The 16,851-nt window shown below is 38.6% G+C and overlaps 1 protein-coding gene across 2 annotated transcripts; it reads right to left on the bottom strand.

Annotated features, from left to right (window-relative positions):
• Positions 1 to 824: 824 nt before the first annotated feature.
• LOC119914066 (nucleolysin TIA-1-like) lies at positions 825 to 16,104 on the bottom strand. Of its 2 annotated transcripts, none has more exons than XM_038733057.1 (12): positions 15,895 to 16,104; positions 14,420 to 14,516; positions 12,795 to 12,893; positions 9,881 to 9,935; positions 8,639 to 8,726; positions 8,219 to 8,294; positions 7,958 to 8,063; positions 6,976 to 7,074; positions 6,804 to 6,888; positions 6,552 to 6,690; positions 6,255 to 6,403; positions 825 to 3,118 (listed from the first exon to the last, which is right to left on the bottom strand). In XM_038733057.1, the coding sequence occupies exons 1-12, from the start codon at positions 15,918 to 15,920 to the stop codon at positions 2,980 to 2,982; spliced, it is 1,158 nt and encodes a 385-aa protein (XP_038588985.1). In that variant the 5' UTR covers positions 15,921 to 16,104; the 3' UTR covers positions 825 to 2,979. The 2 variants fall into 2 exon arrangements, with proteins under 2 accessions (XP_038588985.1, XP_038588986.1); XM_038733058.1 differs by having other exon boundaries at positions 6,255 to 6,400.
• Positions 16,105 to 16,851: the final 747 nt, after the last annotated feature.

Here is a 16,851-nt window from a genome sequence, read left to right as displayed (position 1 = left end):
AAAAAAAAAAAACTTGTTTTAGCACAGATGTATTTAGTTGAATAAACGCCTTTAAACTATGTTTGACTCAGGGCCTTTTCAGAAGATGGGGCTTCAAGATCAGCTAATAAGGCAGGGGTCACCTTATATAAAAGTTTTTGTCAGTAATTCATTGTCTGTTAATCTAGTGACTTTTTTTGATGAATTGATTAATTTGAGGTTATTTGTCAGAAAACAGTGTTCACAGTCCCTCCAAGTCCAAGATGACAGCTGGAGTCCGACAAACAGTCAAAAAACTAAATATATTCAATTTAGAGTGATATAACAGAGAAAAGCAGCAAATCATTACATTTCAGATGTTGAAACCAGTGAGTTTTTTGACATTCTTTCTTAATAAGAGCTGTTAATCACATAACATCTAACTTAAGTCCAATTAAAATAACGGTCTTGTAACTTTTGTCTCCATGTTCAAGAAACATTCAAGGACGGAGTTTTTTTTGAAGGTCTAAATGGTTTTTAAAAATTCACTCCAGCCAGAAATACATTCAGGTGGAGAACTAAATACTCAATGTTTTTAATGGCACATTTAAATACAAGTATGAACACAATGGCATTTAATTTAATATTCAAAGTGGTTTCTTGTCCAACAGCACAAGACAAACAGCGTATTGTACTATAGAGAAGAAGTTATTGATCCATAGCAAATATTCCATTCCAAAGCTTCTGAAAATGCAGATTTGCTGCTTTTCCTTGTCATATATTTGAGTAAACTGAACATATTTGGGGTTTGAAACTTTGATCAGACAAAACAAAACATTTGGGCTTGGAGAAATTGTGAGGAGCTATTTTTTTGTAAACTTTATTTTGACATTTCACAGACTAAACAATTCATCATTTAATCCTGAAAATACCCAGCAGTTTTAGGCCTGTACTTAATCCTGAAAATAAGATCTCACTACTATGTGACTTTTAGATCACGTACGCACATGAGACTTCTACAGGAGTGCGCTGTAAATAAAAGTCACCACAATAAGCAATGTTGTGTCAAACCCTCCATTCCCTGTGCTGCACTCTCCACCTGGTTTTCAAGATGCGATTCAAACAGCTGTTTCAAGCATCAGCATTTTAATGGGACAAAGCAAAAACTCAAACCATGTTACTGAAGCATCAACAGAACTTCTCTCGCCAAAACATAGGTTGAAAACATTCTTAGGCACCGCCTACTCTTGGATGATTTTTGGTTAAATTAAAAGTAACTCACTGATAATAAGGCAACACAACGGATTTTCCCAACTATATTAAAAACGATGGTGGCCACAGTGCAAAAATCTGATCCTCGAAAGGTTGTTTCTTAATCTATAAAAGCAATTGTTACTGAGGTTTACAACAGAATAACTTAAATTATGCATTACTTGTCGATCGAAAGACTTCTGCATTGCATGGCAACGCTGCTTATCCTCCAAGCCTCTGGAAGAGTCAAATGTTGCACTACTGTACACGGACCAGCACAGGACAGGGGTGCTACTGTCAAACAGCTGTTTCTGGAAGCCATTACCCAACCAGAAGCTAGCAGGCTTCCTTAATTAACATGTTGTCTTTATACAGATTCAGTACAATTGAACAGACTGTTACATAAAGCAGACTTCCAAAAGGAAATTACAAAAGAAAGTGGAATGCAAAAAAAAAAAAAAAAACCTTAGTATTTCAAATTTTGTGAAAAGATAACCTTAAGCAGTTGTGCAATATCTGTCTGCCTGTAAGTAAGTAAGATAAGAGTGGCAGTAATCCCTGCAATTGATTGGAGATATTGAAAATCTAATTTAAAAAATAAAGTTGACAGTTGACAGCCACTTAATGTTTTATAAACAAACATAAAAAAAGGTCTCACGTGTCACATGATTCGATGGTGTCACTGCAACATTTCTTTATAAGACAGTCCCGAAATGAAACAGAAAAACAAAAAGGCAAAAAGCTCTTTATACAATGTCAGCATTTTAAACTTGCTCAAACCCTCCCCGCCCAAAAAAAAGAAAGACAATGACACTTGAAAATGACAGCCCAAAGAAAAAAAAAGAAAAAAAAGAAAAAAGATGGCGCAGTCCTTTCTGTTTCAGGGGAAGATGAACTGGACGTTGTCGTGTGTGTAAAAGCATCAGTTCATGCACACACACACACACACACGCAAGCGCACACACACGTTTCTCATCCACAGACTGGATTCTCGGTCCATTCGGTCCGTTCCGGGAGATGAAGTGAAGGAGCGCTGCAATTTTACATGTTTTGTGGTGTCCACTATTCCTCAACCTGCCTACATCTAACTCAGAGACCCTCCAACGTTTCACAGAATGACTTGAACTTGCTCGGACTCGTATTTCACTTCGGTAACAGGTGGACACGACCACAACAGTCAGAGAAAGAGGTTCCAATTGAGAAGAATTTAAAAATCGCACCCCTTAATCAATATATTACATTACTATGGACTATCGAGCGCTTTCTGTGACAAGGTTGGAAGCCTCTTCTCCCTGTGTGATTGTTAAACATTGGTATAAAATTCTGCCCTTGCTCTTTGGCTCTGGGTGGCTGAAAACAAACAATACCTGGTGTTTACTATATTTTTATTTAGCTGAACAATATTTCCTTTTAACCTAAATTGTGGCTGTGCTAGAAATATCTTGACACGGTCGTATAATTTACATTTGGCCAGTTATCTGCAGGCATTACAAAAATACGCCAAACAATAAAATGGGCCCAGGAATGCAAGGTGCATTAGCGGTGGCTGTTTTTAAAAGTGTTCTGAAGTGGGTTGTTTTCTTAACACTTGCAGGTTTGGGCAGTGGGTGAGTTTATGGGCTGGTAAGGTTGATAAAAATGGCGTACCGGCCTCCCTAACAGAATAACTTTGTGTGGTAAGGGAGAGAGCACATCTAATGCACTCCTTTCCCCACCAGAGTATCATCCGTGTGGCTTTAGAGGCTTAGAGAGGACTACTGTGACCAGTGATCAGTGGGTGTGGTAGCCCGCAGTGCCCATGCCAGCCTGGTTGGTTAGCACCGTCCCGTTGACTCCCTGACCGGCCTCCACCATGCTCCCGTTGCTCACAGCGCCCACGCCAGTCCATCCAGCACCAGCATGTAAATGACTGTAACAGCAGAAAGAAACAACAGTTTGACAAATGGAGTCGAATTAAAGGGTCATTTCGGTATATTTCTATACGGACCTTCATTCCCCATGTTTGTGTCTCTCTGTGACTATTTGGGAAACATTTTTTCCCCAATTGGCCCAGCATTGAGCGAACACTGCAGTCGGCGGCACCGTAACAGAACTGCAATGTAATCCTTGTGGGTTACATCATGGTGCCCCTCGATAATTATTCCTCTGGCATTTTTAGCAAAACAGCTCCTCGTAAGTTAGCAATAACTTCTGAACTGGATTGGGATCAGCACACTGATTTGCATGTAGCCCGGAAAAACAAATATGGACTACAGACAGATTTGTGATCTGGCCAACGGAGCAAGATATATGTGGATAAGCATAAAGGAAAGTGTTGCACTGCATTTTGATTTCAAGGTAAAAGGTTGTTTACTTATTATACAACACAAGGTCGAATAACAAAACAAAAGTTTCAAGTTCCTTTATGCTACACACGTGCGCGCGCACACACACACACACAGAACTCAGCAGATAATTAAGTGTATTAAAATATGTTAACATTTAAAATAAATAAAACGAAAGGCTTTATGCACTTATTTATATTTAAAAGCCATTTACATACATGTTTATCCAGATATGAGACATTTGACAAGTGTAAACAGAGACAGTAAAGCCTGATTTATATTTGTGCATTAATGTGTAGGCTTCAAAGCTCCACTGTGTGTTTGGGTCTTACAAGTCAAGATTGTTTTAGACATGTTGAAAAAAAGTTTCAGTTATGGTCTCCTTTTCACTAAAACACATCTAGCTAGTCATTTCCACTGCAAACCTTCTGTACACACTCTCTCTCTCTCTCTCTCTCTCCATCATAGCGAACAGGGATGCACCAAAAAACCATTGCATGAATTAAATAGTCAGAATGTGTTTTTTTATTCAGTGTTTTCCGCAGGATTTGGAGAGACTATGGTGGGTGGTTCTGAGGCCCAAGAAGGTCCGGTAAAGTAAATTACATGTGTCCATTTACTTTTAATGTACACAAACAATGTACTTTCTGTGAATATAATACAATTAATGTTATTTCCATCCTGTATAGAAACAGGACGTTGTCACATGTGTATCCTTGCGCTAAATTCATAAAGTCCGACCCAGTATGATACATGTTGTATGTGGTTCTCGTCTCGTGCAACATGAAGACTACATAGCCTCTCTTCAGGTAGGACTCTCATACTGCAACACTTGTCTTTGTAAAGAGAGAAACTGACAGGATAAAGTCGCTAACCTGCCTGTCAGCTCGCTCGGGGCCGTTTCAGTGGATTTACCATACAGGCTTGAAAATGAGTGCGCTCCAAATTTAGGTGCTGCTAGCTTAATCACCTTCTCATAAACGAGTGACAGAAACACTCAAAGCGGGTCAGACCGTTTGTTGGATGGAGTGGATGTCGTAGGAGACAATTCAGCAGAACAGTTTCTGCAAACGGCGATTCTAGCATCTTTCTTGGACACTTTAAAATTGCTGCCACACTGCCAAAATGTCAACGTTATTCGGTCTTTTGACTTATTAGGCTGATTAATTTCAGTTGCCGGACACTTGGTGCATCCCTATTTGCAAATGAAACAATGCAAATGCAGCAACCAACAAAATATATTCAGCAATGAAACAAGGCCGACCCTCCTGCCATTGCTTGTATCTCAAAGTTAGTGAAACAATGTAAACATGGTTACTATGGGAAATTTAATTACAGCACAAAAGGCCCTCGTTTGTTGCACCCACTTTGTTTTGCAGTGGTGATAGCAACTGGCCTTTTTGAAAAGGAAACAACTGCTTCTACAACGATTAATCGATTAGTTAACTTTTAAATTAAAGGTTCAGTGTGTAGATTTTAGTGGTATCTCAACGCTCACCCCTCGCTTTCCAAGCGCAGAGGACAAGCTACAGTGGTCGACGAGCTGTCGGCTCTTGTGCTAAATAATGCGTGTTGTCTTCTATTTGTCCAAATTTCACTTCTCCTCTTAATTCTAATAAACCAGACGACAACTAATACTACTTCTTATTCGTACATATTCAACGTAGTGACGAAACACGCTCTGTAGAGAAGTTTGTCCGTTTAGGCTATTGTAGAAACATGGTGGCGCAACATGGCAACTTTCATGTAAGAGGACTTGTGTGATAAAAACATAACAGTTCGTTATGTAAGATCTTCACACACCACCTAAAACATAGTTGCATTTTGCATTTCTGTCAATATCTCAATATGTTTGAGTTGTGGACAAAACAAGACTTTTCAGGACGTCATCTCGGGCTTTGGAAAACATTTACCATTTTATACCAAACAACTAATCAATTATACAAAAAAATAATCGCTTAGTTACAGCCATAGACTGTATATAAGAAATGGACGTAGTCATTGTGACGTCACGTGTTGGTTTGTGGACTGCCGTTTGAAGCCTCGACAGGTCGCCGCCATGTCAAGTTTTTGCAACCAGGAAGTGCATGGAAGTGACGACATGGCGGAGCTAACGGCCGTGTGCGGAGCTAACTAGCTTGCTTAGCTAGGTGCAACTGTAACTCACATTAACTGTCATTTTAACAGGGCGGATAACTTTGTCTAGAGAACAACAGTCTTAAAACTAAAATGTACTCACCAGAGAAAGTGAACAACCAACTCCTAATAAGCTTTTTCAATGGCGCTGGTTAAATTTACACAGTGTCGAGGGTACGAGTCGGCTCTAGCCTGATTGACAGGTCGCTATGATAATGACTTAGCAATCATAGGTAATCCAGCCCTGAAACATACTCTGCTTTGTGGTCTACTTTAAAATAAATGGGACCATAATTTACTAAGTGAACATCATTTTGTATTGAAGGAGACCTGAAACTAGCGACTGAGACCATAAACTCATCAGGAAAGTGTTTACTGGGTTAATTATTCAGTTGAGAAGTAGGGTCATTTTCCCATTATTTCTAATGGAGCCGGACTTCTTTTTGCAACCAGAAGAGTCGCCCCCTGCTGGATTTTCTTCAGGGACTTGCGCATTTGCTTCATATTGTAGACCGGAAGCTTCCCGCTTGGTTGCAGCCCTTCTGTCTAACTGTTCTAAAATCCTGGGTTGTCTCTGGTACTCACTTGTAGCCTTGCTGATCCCAGGTCTGACCGTAGACACCATAGCTCGGCACCTGCCATCCGTTGGGCACGTACTGACCCATCTGCTGTGTGTTGCTGTACCACTGACCCCACTGACTGTAGGGCTGCGCTGCAAAGCTCACCGTATTCTGCTGACATATAGAAAAATATTTTAGGAGGCAGAGTATCACATTGCACCAACATCATACAGTCCAGCACTGTAGCAGTCCAGCACCAGGGATTTGATAATGTAAACAAACAAACTAAAGTATTGGGTTTGGGAATAATGCTGGTGCGTACCTGTGGCATCTGTACCGGCTGAATGGTGCTAACCATGTCTGTTGTTTCTTTGCCCCAGTAACACTTAACAATATAGCCCTCTATGGATGTGCCATTGACAGAAACAATGGCATGAGCTGCTGCTTCATGGGAGTTGAACCTGCACACAGAAAAGAGTCCAGACTGTTTAATATCGACTCATCCTGCATACAAGTGAAACTCATATATGACAGTTAATAAATGGCTGCCAGGTCAATCAGAAAGTCAGTTTACCTCACAAATGAGTAGCCCTTGTCTGGGAAAACTCGTATTTCCATTATCTGGCCAAAAGGTGAGAAGGTCTGTCTCATGGCTTGCTCTACAAACAAAATAAATATTTTATATTCCATGATCAAGTAGTGCTTTTAAAGCTCCAGTTTAATCCTTAACACAAACTCTGACTCACCTGTGAGACCTGTTGTGACTCCCCCGCAGTAGACGGTGCAGTTGCTGGGGCTGGACTGGTTGACCACCTCGTCAAAAGATAGCTGCTTGGAATTGGTTGCTAAAAGAAAACAATGCAACAGTTTATTTAATTTGTTGTCTTGACTCAAAATATTTCTCTTAATCTGTTATAATACAACCGCCTGCCTTTTTCACATCACACATTTTGACTTGTCATAACAGGAAAAGCAGTGGTATAAATAGTGACATACTGATCTATTCAGTGTGACAGTGAGTCAGCATGCCAAAATATAGACAACGTAAATAAAGACAAATTAGTTTGGCAGGTATTTGGTCATAAAAAAAACAAAGTATTTCACAAATGAAAATGTTGACCTTATGATGGCACTTCATGGGAAGTCAGAGGATCAACAAAGTTTTACAATTCATCCTGAGGGTCTGCACATAATGGCAACATAGCAATGCATAAAGTAAATGTTATGCAATAGATTCTTTTAGTCTGGGTTAAGCCTACTTTAGTCTGGACCAGCCAACAGACACAGTCATCCCTAAAGTTGTACATGCTCATAAAGATACAGTCCACTGATGAATCTTTAAAAGAGACCTATTGTGCTTTTCCATATTTTGACTTCTCTACAATGTTGGATGTTCATGTTAAACATGGCCAAAGCTTCAAATAATGAGGTGGGGCTGGGTGGTTTGTCTAATTTTATATCTCTTTTGAAATTATATCGGTATGTACTTCATACCAATATAATTTCAAAAGAGATATAAAATTAGACAGTACCGTTTATACCGATATAGTTTGATGTTGAGTTAATTTATGTGTTTCCGTAAAGTCCTGCCAGGGTTTGCTCGTCTCTCTCCCTCACCGCAAAAACTAGCTAGCCAGTCAGCCAGCTAGCTGGCTAAAACAGAACTACAATATAGGACTAGAAAAGCAGTATAATAGGTCTCCTTTAAGTTAATTACTGCGCACTTACTTTCATTTGTAGTTTTAGGAGCAGGCTTCCTTGTGGCCCAGTTGGTCCTGATCTGCCTGCCTCCCAACCACTGTCCTCCCATCTGCTGTATGGCATTCTCTGCATCCTGATTATACAGAGGAAACGTGCAAACTCCTGAGTCACCGACACCAAATACAAAACATCTCACTGTATAAACACTGACTTCGTAAATAGTAAACAGTCAGAACCTACTAATGTTTTCTCTGTCCTCTAACACATGGGTGTTATTGACACACTTACCCATTTGTTGAAGAAGGAGACAAAGCCATAGCCTTTAGATTTACCTGTGGCCATGTCTTTCACCACTCGACAGTCCCTGTGGACAAATGCACAATAAGTCAAATTAATTATTAAATGCATGATATTATTAAGCAAATACCTCTTTAATTTAATGTACAATACAACTCAAGTTTTATACATAAAAAGGTTTTGGGTTAGGTGTGTCATAATTTACTAAATAATGTTGTAATGAAACCAAATCAAACGTTTTTTTAACGTCTTAAGTAGGAACTAATGGGCTTAGGGCTGAAAGCCACAGCTCGGTGAAGTATTGGGTAAAATATTGGGAGACAAACAAACATATTGCATGTTTGTGTGTCTTTCGTGGGTTTTGTTGACCTTAAGAAAGAAGACTTACAACGTTCATGAGAATACACTTACGATATTTTCCCAAATGGAGCAAAAGCAGCTTTTATGTCATCTGTGGTAATCTCAGGACTTAGATCTCCAACAAAGACGTGGAAGTGACCTAAAAAAAACAACAACATACATGTTTGTAGTTCATGCAAACAATACTTTAACGCGATGAAGGCCCATTTATAGTTCTGGCTGCACTGTGCTGAGTTTCTTCTTCTTTTTTGTTGGTGTAGGCTACAACAAACAACGGCGACTACAAGTGAGCAGATCATGTTGGAGTTGGAGCTGATCGAACTTGAGCAGCAGTTACTTTTAGAGAAATTACTAAAACGCAGAAACGAGGCAAGGCGTCAGAGAAGATGGTATGTACGACTTTTGAACCAGTGCAGGCAGAAGGAGGAGGAGGACAAGGCGGAAACGCAAAGGAGAAAATATGATGCTACCAAGCTGACCAATCACAGTTCTTGTGACGTGTAGTTACATTTTTGGGGAGGTGCATGTCAGGCTACAGCGTACCTACAGCATAGATTTGACACAGAAGTATACATTTGCCTTAAGTTTATTGTTTCAGGTATTATTATTATACATCTCATTAATTGCACTTTATTGTTTAATCATTTTTAAACTGTATCTGTGCTTACTTCGTATACTGTATCACTATCCATGTTTCCTCCAAAATGTCGTTTCCATCCGCTACTGTTATTCGAGTGTTATAAGTTTCATCGACATAAAGCTGTTTAAACATGCTTCAGTTAAACCACCGCAGAAGACATGAAGATGTAAATAAAAGACCTCTCAAATAGGTGGGGAAAACGTAGAAAGCATTTCCGTATGTGATGAACGTTACATTCTCCTCATCGCTTCAAACACATTAGATGTTTTCGTCTCTTCAGCAGACGTTCATGTCACATGCTTAATGTATGTAATGATTTTTAATCTGTCTCTACTGCACTGTGTAGTATTTTCTTTCGACACACCAACGTTGCCACCTAACCCCAAGCCTAAATTCTTTTTGTTGCAATATTTCAACTTGTTTCCCCTCCTGAATTTACACTGATTGTTTTTGTATCCGCAAATTGAAAATTAACTAAAAAAACAAAAAACAGATGGCGGGAAAACCACCTACTGAGAAAAGGCAATTTAATTCTCCTTTATATCGAGTACTCAATAGGTAGAGAACATTTTCTACCTTGAACCACCTTGAACCTGGAGGAATAAACCATTTTCCATGAAGAAACTATGTAACCTTGAGATCTTACTACTCACTGCTTGTGTCTTTCTTTTGGCTGGTTGGCGTCGTGGCCCAGTTGACCTTGACCTCCTGCAAGAGAGACAGATGTCGAGAGCAAGAAAAAAAAAAAAAGGTGAGAAGTTAAGTTTGCTTGCAGAAAAGAGGAAGATGCTTTTTCTTTGATTAGAGGTTCTGTCACTCTCACACACACACACACACACACACACACACACACACACACACACACACACCAGTTTTACTTAGGTTATATTTTGTGATTGAGAACTTTTTTTTTTTTTTTTTTTTTTAAATAAGGTGATCTCTGAATGCCACACTTCGGTTTCTTAAACCACCACTACAAATTAATTTATCCATTGTTATAGTCTTATTTTACATACCTTTGCATTGATTAATAAAACAGTAAAATACAGTGGAGTAAAGGGATATTAACTTCACCTTCATAATCAGGAACATTTCAGTCTCAGTCTAGTAAAAATTTGGAGCAAAACTGTAGGAAGTAAGGTCCAAATAACAAGGGACTTACAAACAAGTGATTTTTACGAACTTGTTATACTCCTCAAATGGTCCTTCAATACCTGTTGAGGATAAAATATTTTCAACTGAATATATTTCTCTTGAAGTTGCTCTTATGTGGATTCTATGTGGAAATAACTTTGCAAAAAGAACACATAGCAGGAAAGACGCAAGGGTACAGAAGAGCATCAATTAAAGTAGATCAAAGAATGTCACACTTAACATGATTACACGGCAGGGCTATGTTAAATCAATTCATACAAAGATGGCAAACCCACTTAAGGAAAAATCTCAATTAAAAAACAGACAGCACAGCACAATGAAGTTACATTAAAAACTCAAATAGCACTTTACATCTATGTAATACACAATGTAAGATATCAGTTTATTATTAGGTATGCCTGCAATGTAATCTGCCTTTAAAGCTTATAATGTTCGGTATTTGTTGCCACAGTGTAACTACATATATTTAGTGTGTTCACACAGAAAGCGATGGGAAATTTTTCATCTAGCACGATTACATACAAATTCAATGCAAAGAAACAAATTGGGACGACATAAATATTCGACTTCAGTGAGGGGCTTGCAGAGTGTTGTGTGGGGAGGACCGGGGCGGAGAGGACGGACGGAGCTGCTGCTGCTCGCCGAGACGAAGATGCTAAGTGACTGTGAGCAGAGCTGGAGCTTCTGGATGAATAAACAACCAGAACTACACCGGATTCTGCTCTGATCCGGAGCCGTTTACCGTCGGGAGGAACTCACATGTAAAAATGTTCTTTTTGCTTTTGGGTTTAAAAAGTGGACTTATCTTCACTCTCACTTCGCAACCTGTCTGCAGCAGTGAGCTATGGAGGACACGACCTTCACTGTCGTTACTGTAGCCATCTGTGGGCACTCAGAGCTCTGTGATACTTCATATTACATATTATTTATTTATTTATCAAAGACAACTTCCGGGTAAGTTCAAAAAATGGGTGTGTCATTGATTCCAGCTATCGTCGTACTTTACTATGAAACAAGTTAGCACTGCATTGCTCTGATCCCAACTCCATTTAGACAACAAGCATTTTAAAAATTGTTTGCTTTTCATCTTGCGGACAGACCTGACAAAGCATGAATTCATACGTTTAACAAATCAGTATCATCATGTAGGTATTCTGGCATCATTTTGGGCAGGTTTTTGCAATAAAATCCCAATCACATGTTTATTTTGGGTTCATACCGTCTGCAGTAAACCAGATAAGGGGGAATATTGTACGGGTTGTGTTTACTCATGTTATTTGTGAGGCAGAAATTTGCTTCTTTTTCTGTGGGAACACACTATATAACACTACATATTAATTAATTGAGGCTTTTTAAAATGCTTTTATAACCTAACTGGTCAAATGTTAGTTAGGTTAATTGACAACTATCATTATTTTAGGTCATCTTAAAAATAAAAATATTTCATAAAACTGGTTCCAGCTTCTCTAATGTAAACCGGTTTTATAAAAACATATTTTTAAAAATAAACTAAATATTATTGGGTTTGAATGTGTTAACTTGGGCCATTTTATAGACCAAACATCTATTAGATGAGAAAATACTTGACGGATTAATTAGAAAACAGTCAGTAGTTGCAGCCTAATGAACGATTGAGTTAATTTCTTCAATTATTAAAAAAAAAAGAGGCCACAGAGTGCAAAAACAGAAAACGTCAGCTTGTTTGGTGAGTGCACAAAACTTATTATGTTGCACAGATCAGAGTGTGTGTGATGATGGCAATATTGCTAAAATAAATATTGAAGTATTCATAGTCTCAGTGCCTGTGCAAAACATAAGCATGGGTTTAAATTAAAATCACATAAATGGTGTCAATATTTAATAAACTGCATCAGTCTGAAACTTGTCCTTCAACTGAATGTGCTTTTATTTTCTCTTTGTACAGGAATGAAAAGGCAGAAACACTTTTTACTCACTTTTTGCCTGCTAAACCTTCCACTGTGAGGCACAAAAACACATAATACACCATAACAATCTAGTAATTTATGACTAATTACTCTTCATGTTTTGAATCCCTGAGAATAACTTACTGGACTATCTAATGATTTGTGTTAATACCATGAGAAAGCAAGAAACCAGGAAACAACTGCAAACAAAAGCAGAAGCTGACATGGCGAGTATTTAGACGACATGTGTTTAGGATTCTGATACTCCACAGCAGTAAGGTTACAGAGATTAATGCCTAGTGTTCCCACCCCGCTCATTTCAGATGGGAATAAAACAAATTAAGTGAAGTGGAGCAGGAACAGGTCAGTAAGATAAGGTTCAACAAGATAAATACAAGAAGAGGGTTTTTCCCCCAGCTGCTTTATTTCAACCCTTCCCACCCCAGCCTTGCCTTAGTTGACTCACCCAGGAGATATGATAGCTTACCTTACCCAGTATTTTCCGACCATTCATGGCTGCAATTGTGGCAGTGGCATGTCTATGTTCATAGAACTCCACAAAGCAGTACGGATCGTGACCTGCTGTCTGCAGTGGACAGGAAACACAAATATTAAAGTCCAACTGAAATCACATTTAGCCCTCCCTTTTCATAGATACATATGTCAAAGATTTTTTTAAAATATTGTTAGTTTTTTTTTACTATAATAAAAGAAAGAAAAAATGTATCTGGGGAAATATCAGAAATGTTCCTTTTGGTGCGAGTCGTTGTCTGTGTGCGATTGACAGGACCTGGCAGGTTGCCAGAGTGTCTGTGTTACAGAGGAGGGAACGAGACTAAGTATACAGACTTGCACTGTAGCCTACATGTCATGGGAAAACAACATGTTAGCAAGCGAAAACCTCCGAGTCTGAAAAGTGAAACCAGTGCAGAAGTGCCTTAAACCTGCATTCTTTCTAATGGCCAGCAGGGGCGTCTGCACTTGTTGCAAAAAGAAGTTAGACTGCATTTGAGTCTATGGTAAAATTTATTACCTCAGTAAACAATTTCCTAATGAGTTTATGTCTCAGTCGTTAGTTTCAAGTCTTCAATACAGCACGATGTTCATTTAACAAATTATAGTCCCATTTAGAGTAAAATAGACGATAAAGCAGGGTATGCTTTGAGTCAGGGCTACCTTGTGATGGACAAGTCGATACCGCGGTGACATGTCTATGAGGATAGAGGCTATTCATATCCACGGCACTGTGTAAATTTAACCAGCACCGTTGAAAAAGCATATCCGGAGTCAGGTGTTAATTTTTCTGGTAAGTACATTTTGTTTTTAGCCTGATTTTAGCTGGCCAAACCTAATATCCTGGATATTATCACAGTTAACATGAATTACACATGCACCTTGCTAACCAAGCTAGCTAACCCCACCCTCTCGTCCAAATATGGTCACATCCGGTTCCAGGAGGGCAAAGGCCAAAACTCGCAGCTTCAAAAACGGTGGTCCACAAACCAATGGCTGACATCACGGTGACTATGTCCACTTCTTTTATATCTTTATACAGTCTATGCATATTAGTGATACTGAAGAGTAAGGACCACAGTAGCATCAAACTAGACTGAAGTGACATATACAGATATGTTAACATGGTGTTTAATGTGCTGCATTGGAGCAGCTTACCAGCTATACCATCAAATAATTTTAGTTTCTGATTTTTTTTCCACAAAAGGAGAACATAGACAGATTTACAGAACAGATCCAGTATGCTGTAGTGGACAAAAATACAATTTCAGTTGGTCTTTAAGTCAATGTCATCATTATGCAAGTCTTTGTAAATATAATGTAATAATTCAGCATTAAAATGGGAGGATGCAATACTACTGGACACTGCAAAAAGAGTTTGGATAAACAGGATGAATGTCAGAAGAGATGAGCAACTAACTAAATCAGATCTCAAGGAGCAGCAAGCAATGTGTTTATGTATGAATTCTCGAAGGGAACACTGTTGTACGACAGCTGTCTTTGGATTTTACTGCCAAAGAGGCATGTTGTAATGAAAACTCCTCCTCAGGCAAGACATACAGTTTTTTAAAAAAAGAAGAAGATGACAAATGGACTCACATCTACTATCATTTTACAGCTCTTGCAGGGTCCAATCTGGCCAAACAACTCCAAGATGAGAGCCTCTGTCACGTCCCGGGACAGATTCCCCACATACCTGGATACAGATACACAGACAAAAAAGTACTAATCAGTGATTTATGACATAACTGGTGATCAAGCAGGCCAGCGTTTCCTCCAATTCTTACTATGGTTATATGAAAATCCAGCCTGGGACATAAACTTTATTCAATCTGTGACTTGTTCCTGAGACACTCAATCTGCAGCTCTGGGGAGTTTTTAAGATTGTTTTTGTTTACACACATGCCTGTGCAGTCTATCTGTCTAGATCACTAGGTATAGGGGTGATCACCTTTTTTGCTTTACGTTTGGAAAGGTAAGACTACAGTATTTTCCAAGTGTGTTGTGTTTTGCATATATTTACCTAAGTTAGCCTCTAAACAGCATTGTTTTATCTGCCTGATTACATTTGAGCTAAGTTGCTTCCCTTTCCTGTAGTTGTTTTGAGTTGTGTAACATTCGTCTATAAAATCATTTTAAACCCATCTTTACACAACTTCTGTTGCAATTCAGCGCGTTCTTTGTCTTTAACTCTTCCTATAATAAAACCTGATGCTGTTATTAAAAAAAAACTATTTCAAGTCAACCTTCAGGGTTCAAGAAAAATGCAAAAATCTCAAGATAAAGACATCTCGAGGCCGTTCATAGCAAATGCTTCTGTAGTCTACATTTAACAAGAAGACCGTCAGTCCAACAGAGTGCACCTAGGGACAACAACATTATTGAAATCTCTGCTCCTGAGTCCTGACCTTGTCCTTACGACGCTGCTGGCCTTAAATAGAATTAAGTTAATCTTACCACGTTACAAAAATAACCAAAATCAACATCAGTCATAGCCTTTGTTAACGCTTAACGAGGTTATTGGTAACAAAACAATGAATACAAATATCTCCCTAGGCCTGTGCAACAATGATACAACCGCCTGAGTAACGTTATGGACCAAACTCCATAAAAAAGCTGCCACTGCACAGTTTTCCTGCACATCGTCAGACTTACTCGCAGTCTAGAGCATGTTCTGATACATGCGGCTAATATATGCAAGTCATTATTTAATTCGGCATACACAAGATACACTAAACGGTGTTTTTTTGTAACAATAATTTGACTTTTAACACCGTTTTGCCTTGACGAGCAGCGCAAACGAACAGACGCGTTAATTTAAGATTTTTCTGGAATTAGCTAGCTAGCATTACCTAACGTCATTACGATGCGTTTAGTTTTTATCGAAAGCCCACGCAGAACCCACATATAATTGTTAACATACAATTTTTAAATGAGCCGTAGATCCAGTCTCTCCACAACAGACAAAAAGGGACGTTTTTAAAACGGAGTGCGCCCTGTAAAATACGCCGCTACTGAATGTTAGCTACGTGACGATTGCAAGTTAGCTAACGGTAACGCAGACACACACTTACAGGGTTTTGGGCAGGTCATCGTCCATTCTGTTTAACTTGCTGGCCGAGAACAAGTCGCAACCCTGAGAGCAAATCCACGACTGTCGCGGGCCGCTGCCTGTGACACCGTCAAGTTATTTTATTGCGCAGTATAAACAGATTTAGCGCCGCTGTTAGCTCCAGAGTGAACAATGGGGCAGCCGACAAAGATGGCGGAGCGACCGGGGCCGAAACGCGCATGCGTATTAGCTCAGCCAAAGGCAACTTCAAGGCATATTACAAAACACTGTCAACAGAAAATTACATAAATGTTAGTTTTTGTTTTGTTTTCCATAAAGAATGTGAAAGGTACTTGCGAGCGATTAAACTAAAGATAGATGCTCATTTTAATCACTTTATTTCGTTATTTCAGTTTCGTTATTATTGCAGTTTTTATTATTTCATGTTACTAATCCTAATTATTTTCTCTTTTTTGTTAATAAATTATGTAAATTTTGAATCGATTTTGGGTATGACAAAGTGCATGAGAAAATAGCAGTTTGGACAGCAGTAGATTATTTATATCAGAAACAGAATCAGACATAGCTTCAATGTAAAGTAGTATTTTACATGTAGGAGGAATTTGCTATGGTGATATGGTGCTACACGTACGCAAACATACAGTTGACATAAATAAATGTAAAAATATATAAATATGGAATAAACAGATGCAAATTATAAAAGAATAATAGCACTGTGTAGAGAAAAAAAATATGTGGCAGATATTTACATTTGCATTACTCTGGGTTTGTGTTGTACAAACATATTACAGAGGGAGAGGATTTGGAGTTACATAAATATATAAATTGAGAACATTTTTGATTTGTGGACATGGGGTGAGATTAATTATATTTTTTTCTTCTTCCCACTCCTTTTCAAATATGTAAACAAATCCACAAGTGTTTCAAAAATTTCCTTGGCTGTAATTATAATTAATTA

Source organism: Micropterus salmoides, unplaced genomic scaffold (assembly GCF_014851395.1).
Source record: "Micropterus salmoides isolate LMB-PRFRI ecotype aquatic unplaced genomic scaffold, ASM1485139v1 Ms_hic_scaffold_20, whole genome shotgun sequence".
In the NCBI taxonomy this organism is placed as follows: domain Eukaryota; kingdom Metazoa; phylum Chordata; class Actinopteri; order Centrarchiformes; family Centrarchidae; genus Micropterus; species Micropterus salmoides.
This window is presented reverse-complemented; position numbering and strand designations above follow the sequence as displayed.

Coding starts and splice junctions, on each gene's coding strand:
- LOC119914066 (XM_038733057.1), bottom strand. CDS start 15,920: ATGGACGATGACCTGCCCAAAACCCT. Junction 8,295..8,638: donor GCTCCATTTGGGAAAATATC/GTAAGTGTATTC, acceptor ATTTGTCCACAG/GGACTGTCGAGTGGTGAAAG. Junction 7,075..7,957: donor TCCTAAAACTACAAATGAAA/GTAAGTGCGCAG, acceptor GTTTTCTTTTAG/CAACCAATTCCAAGCAGCTA.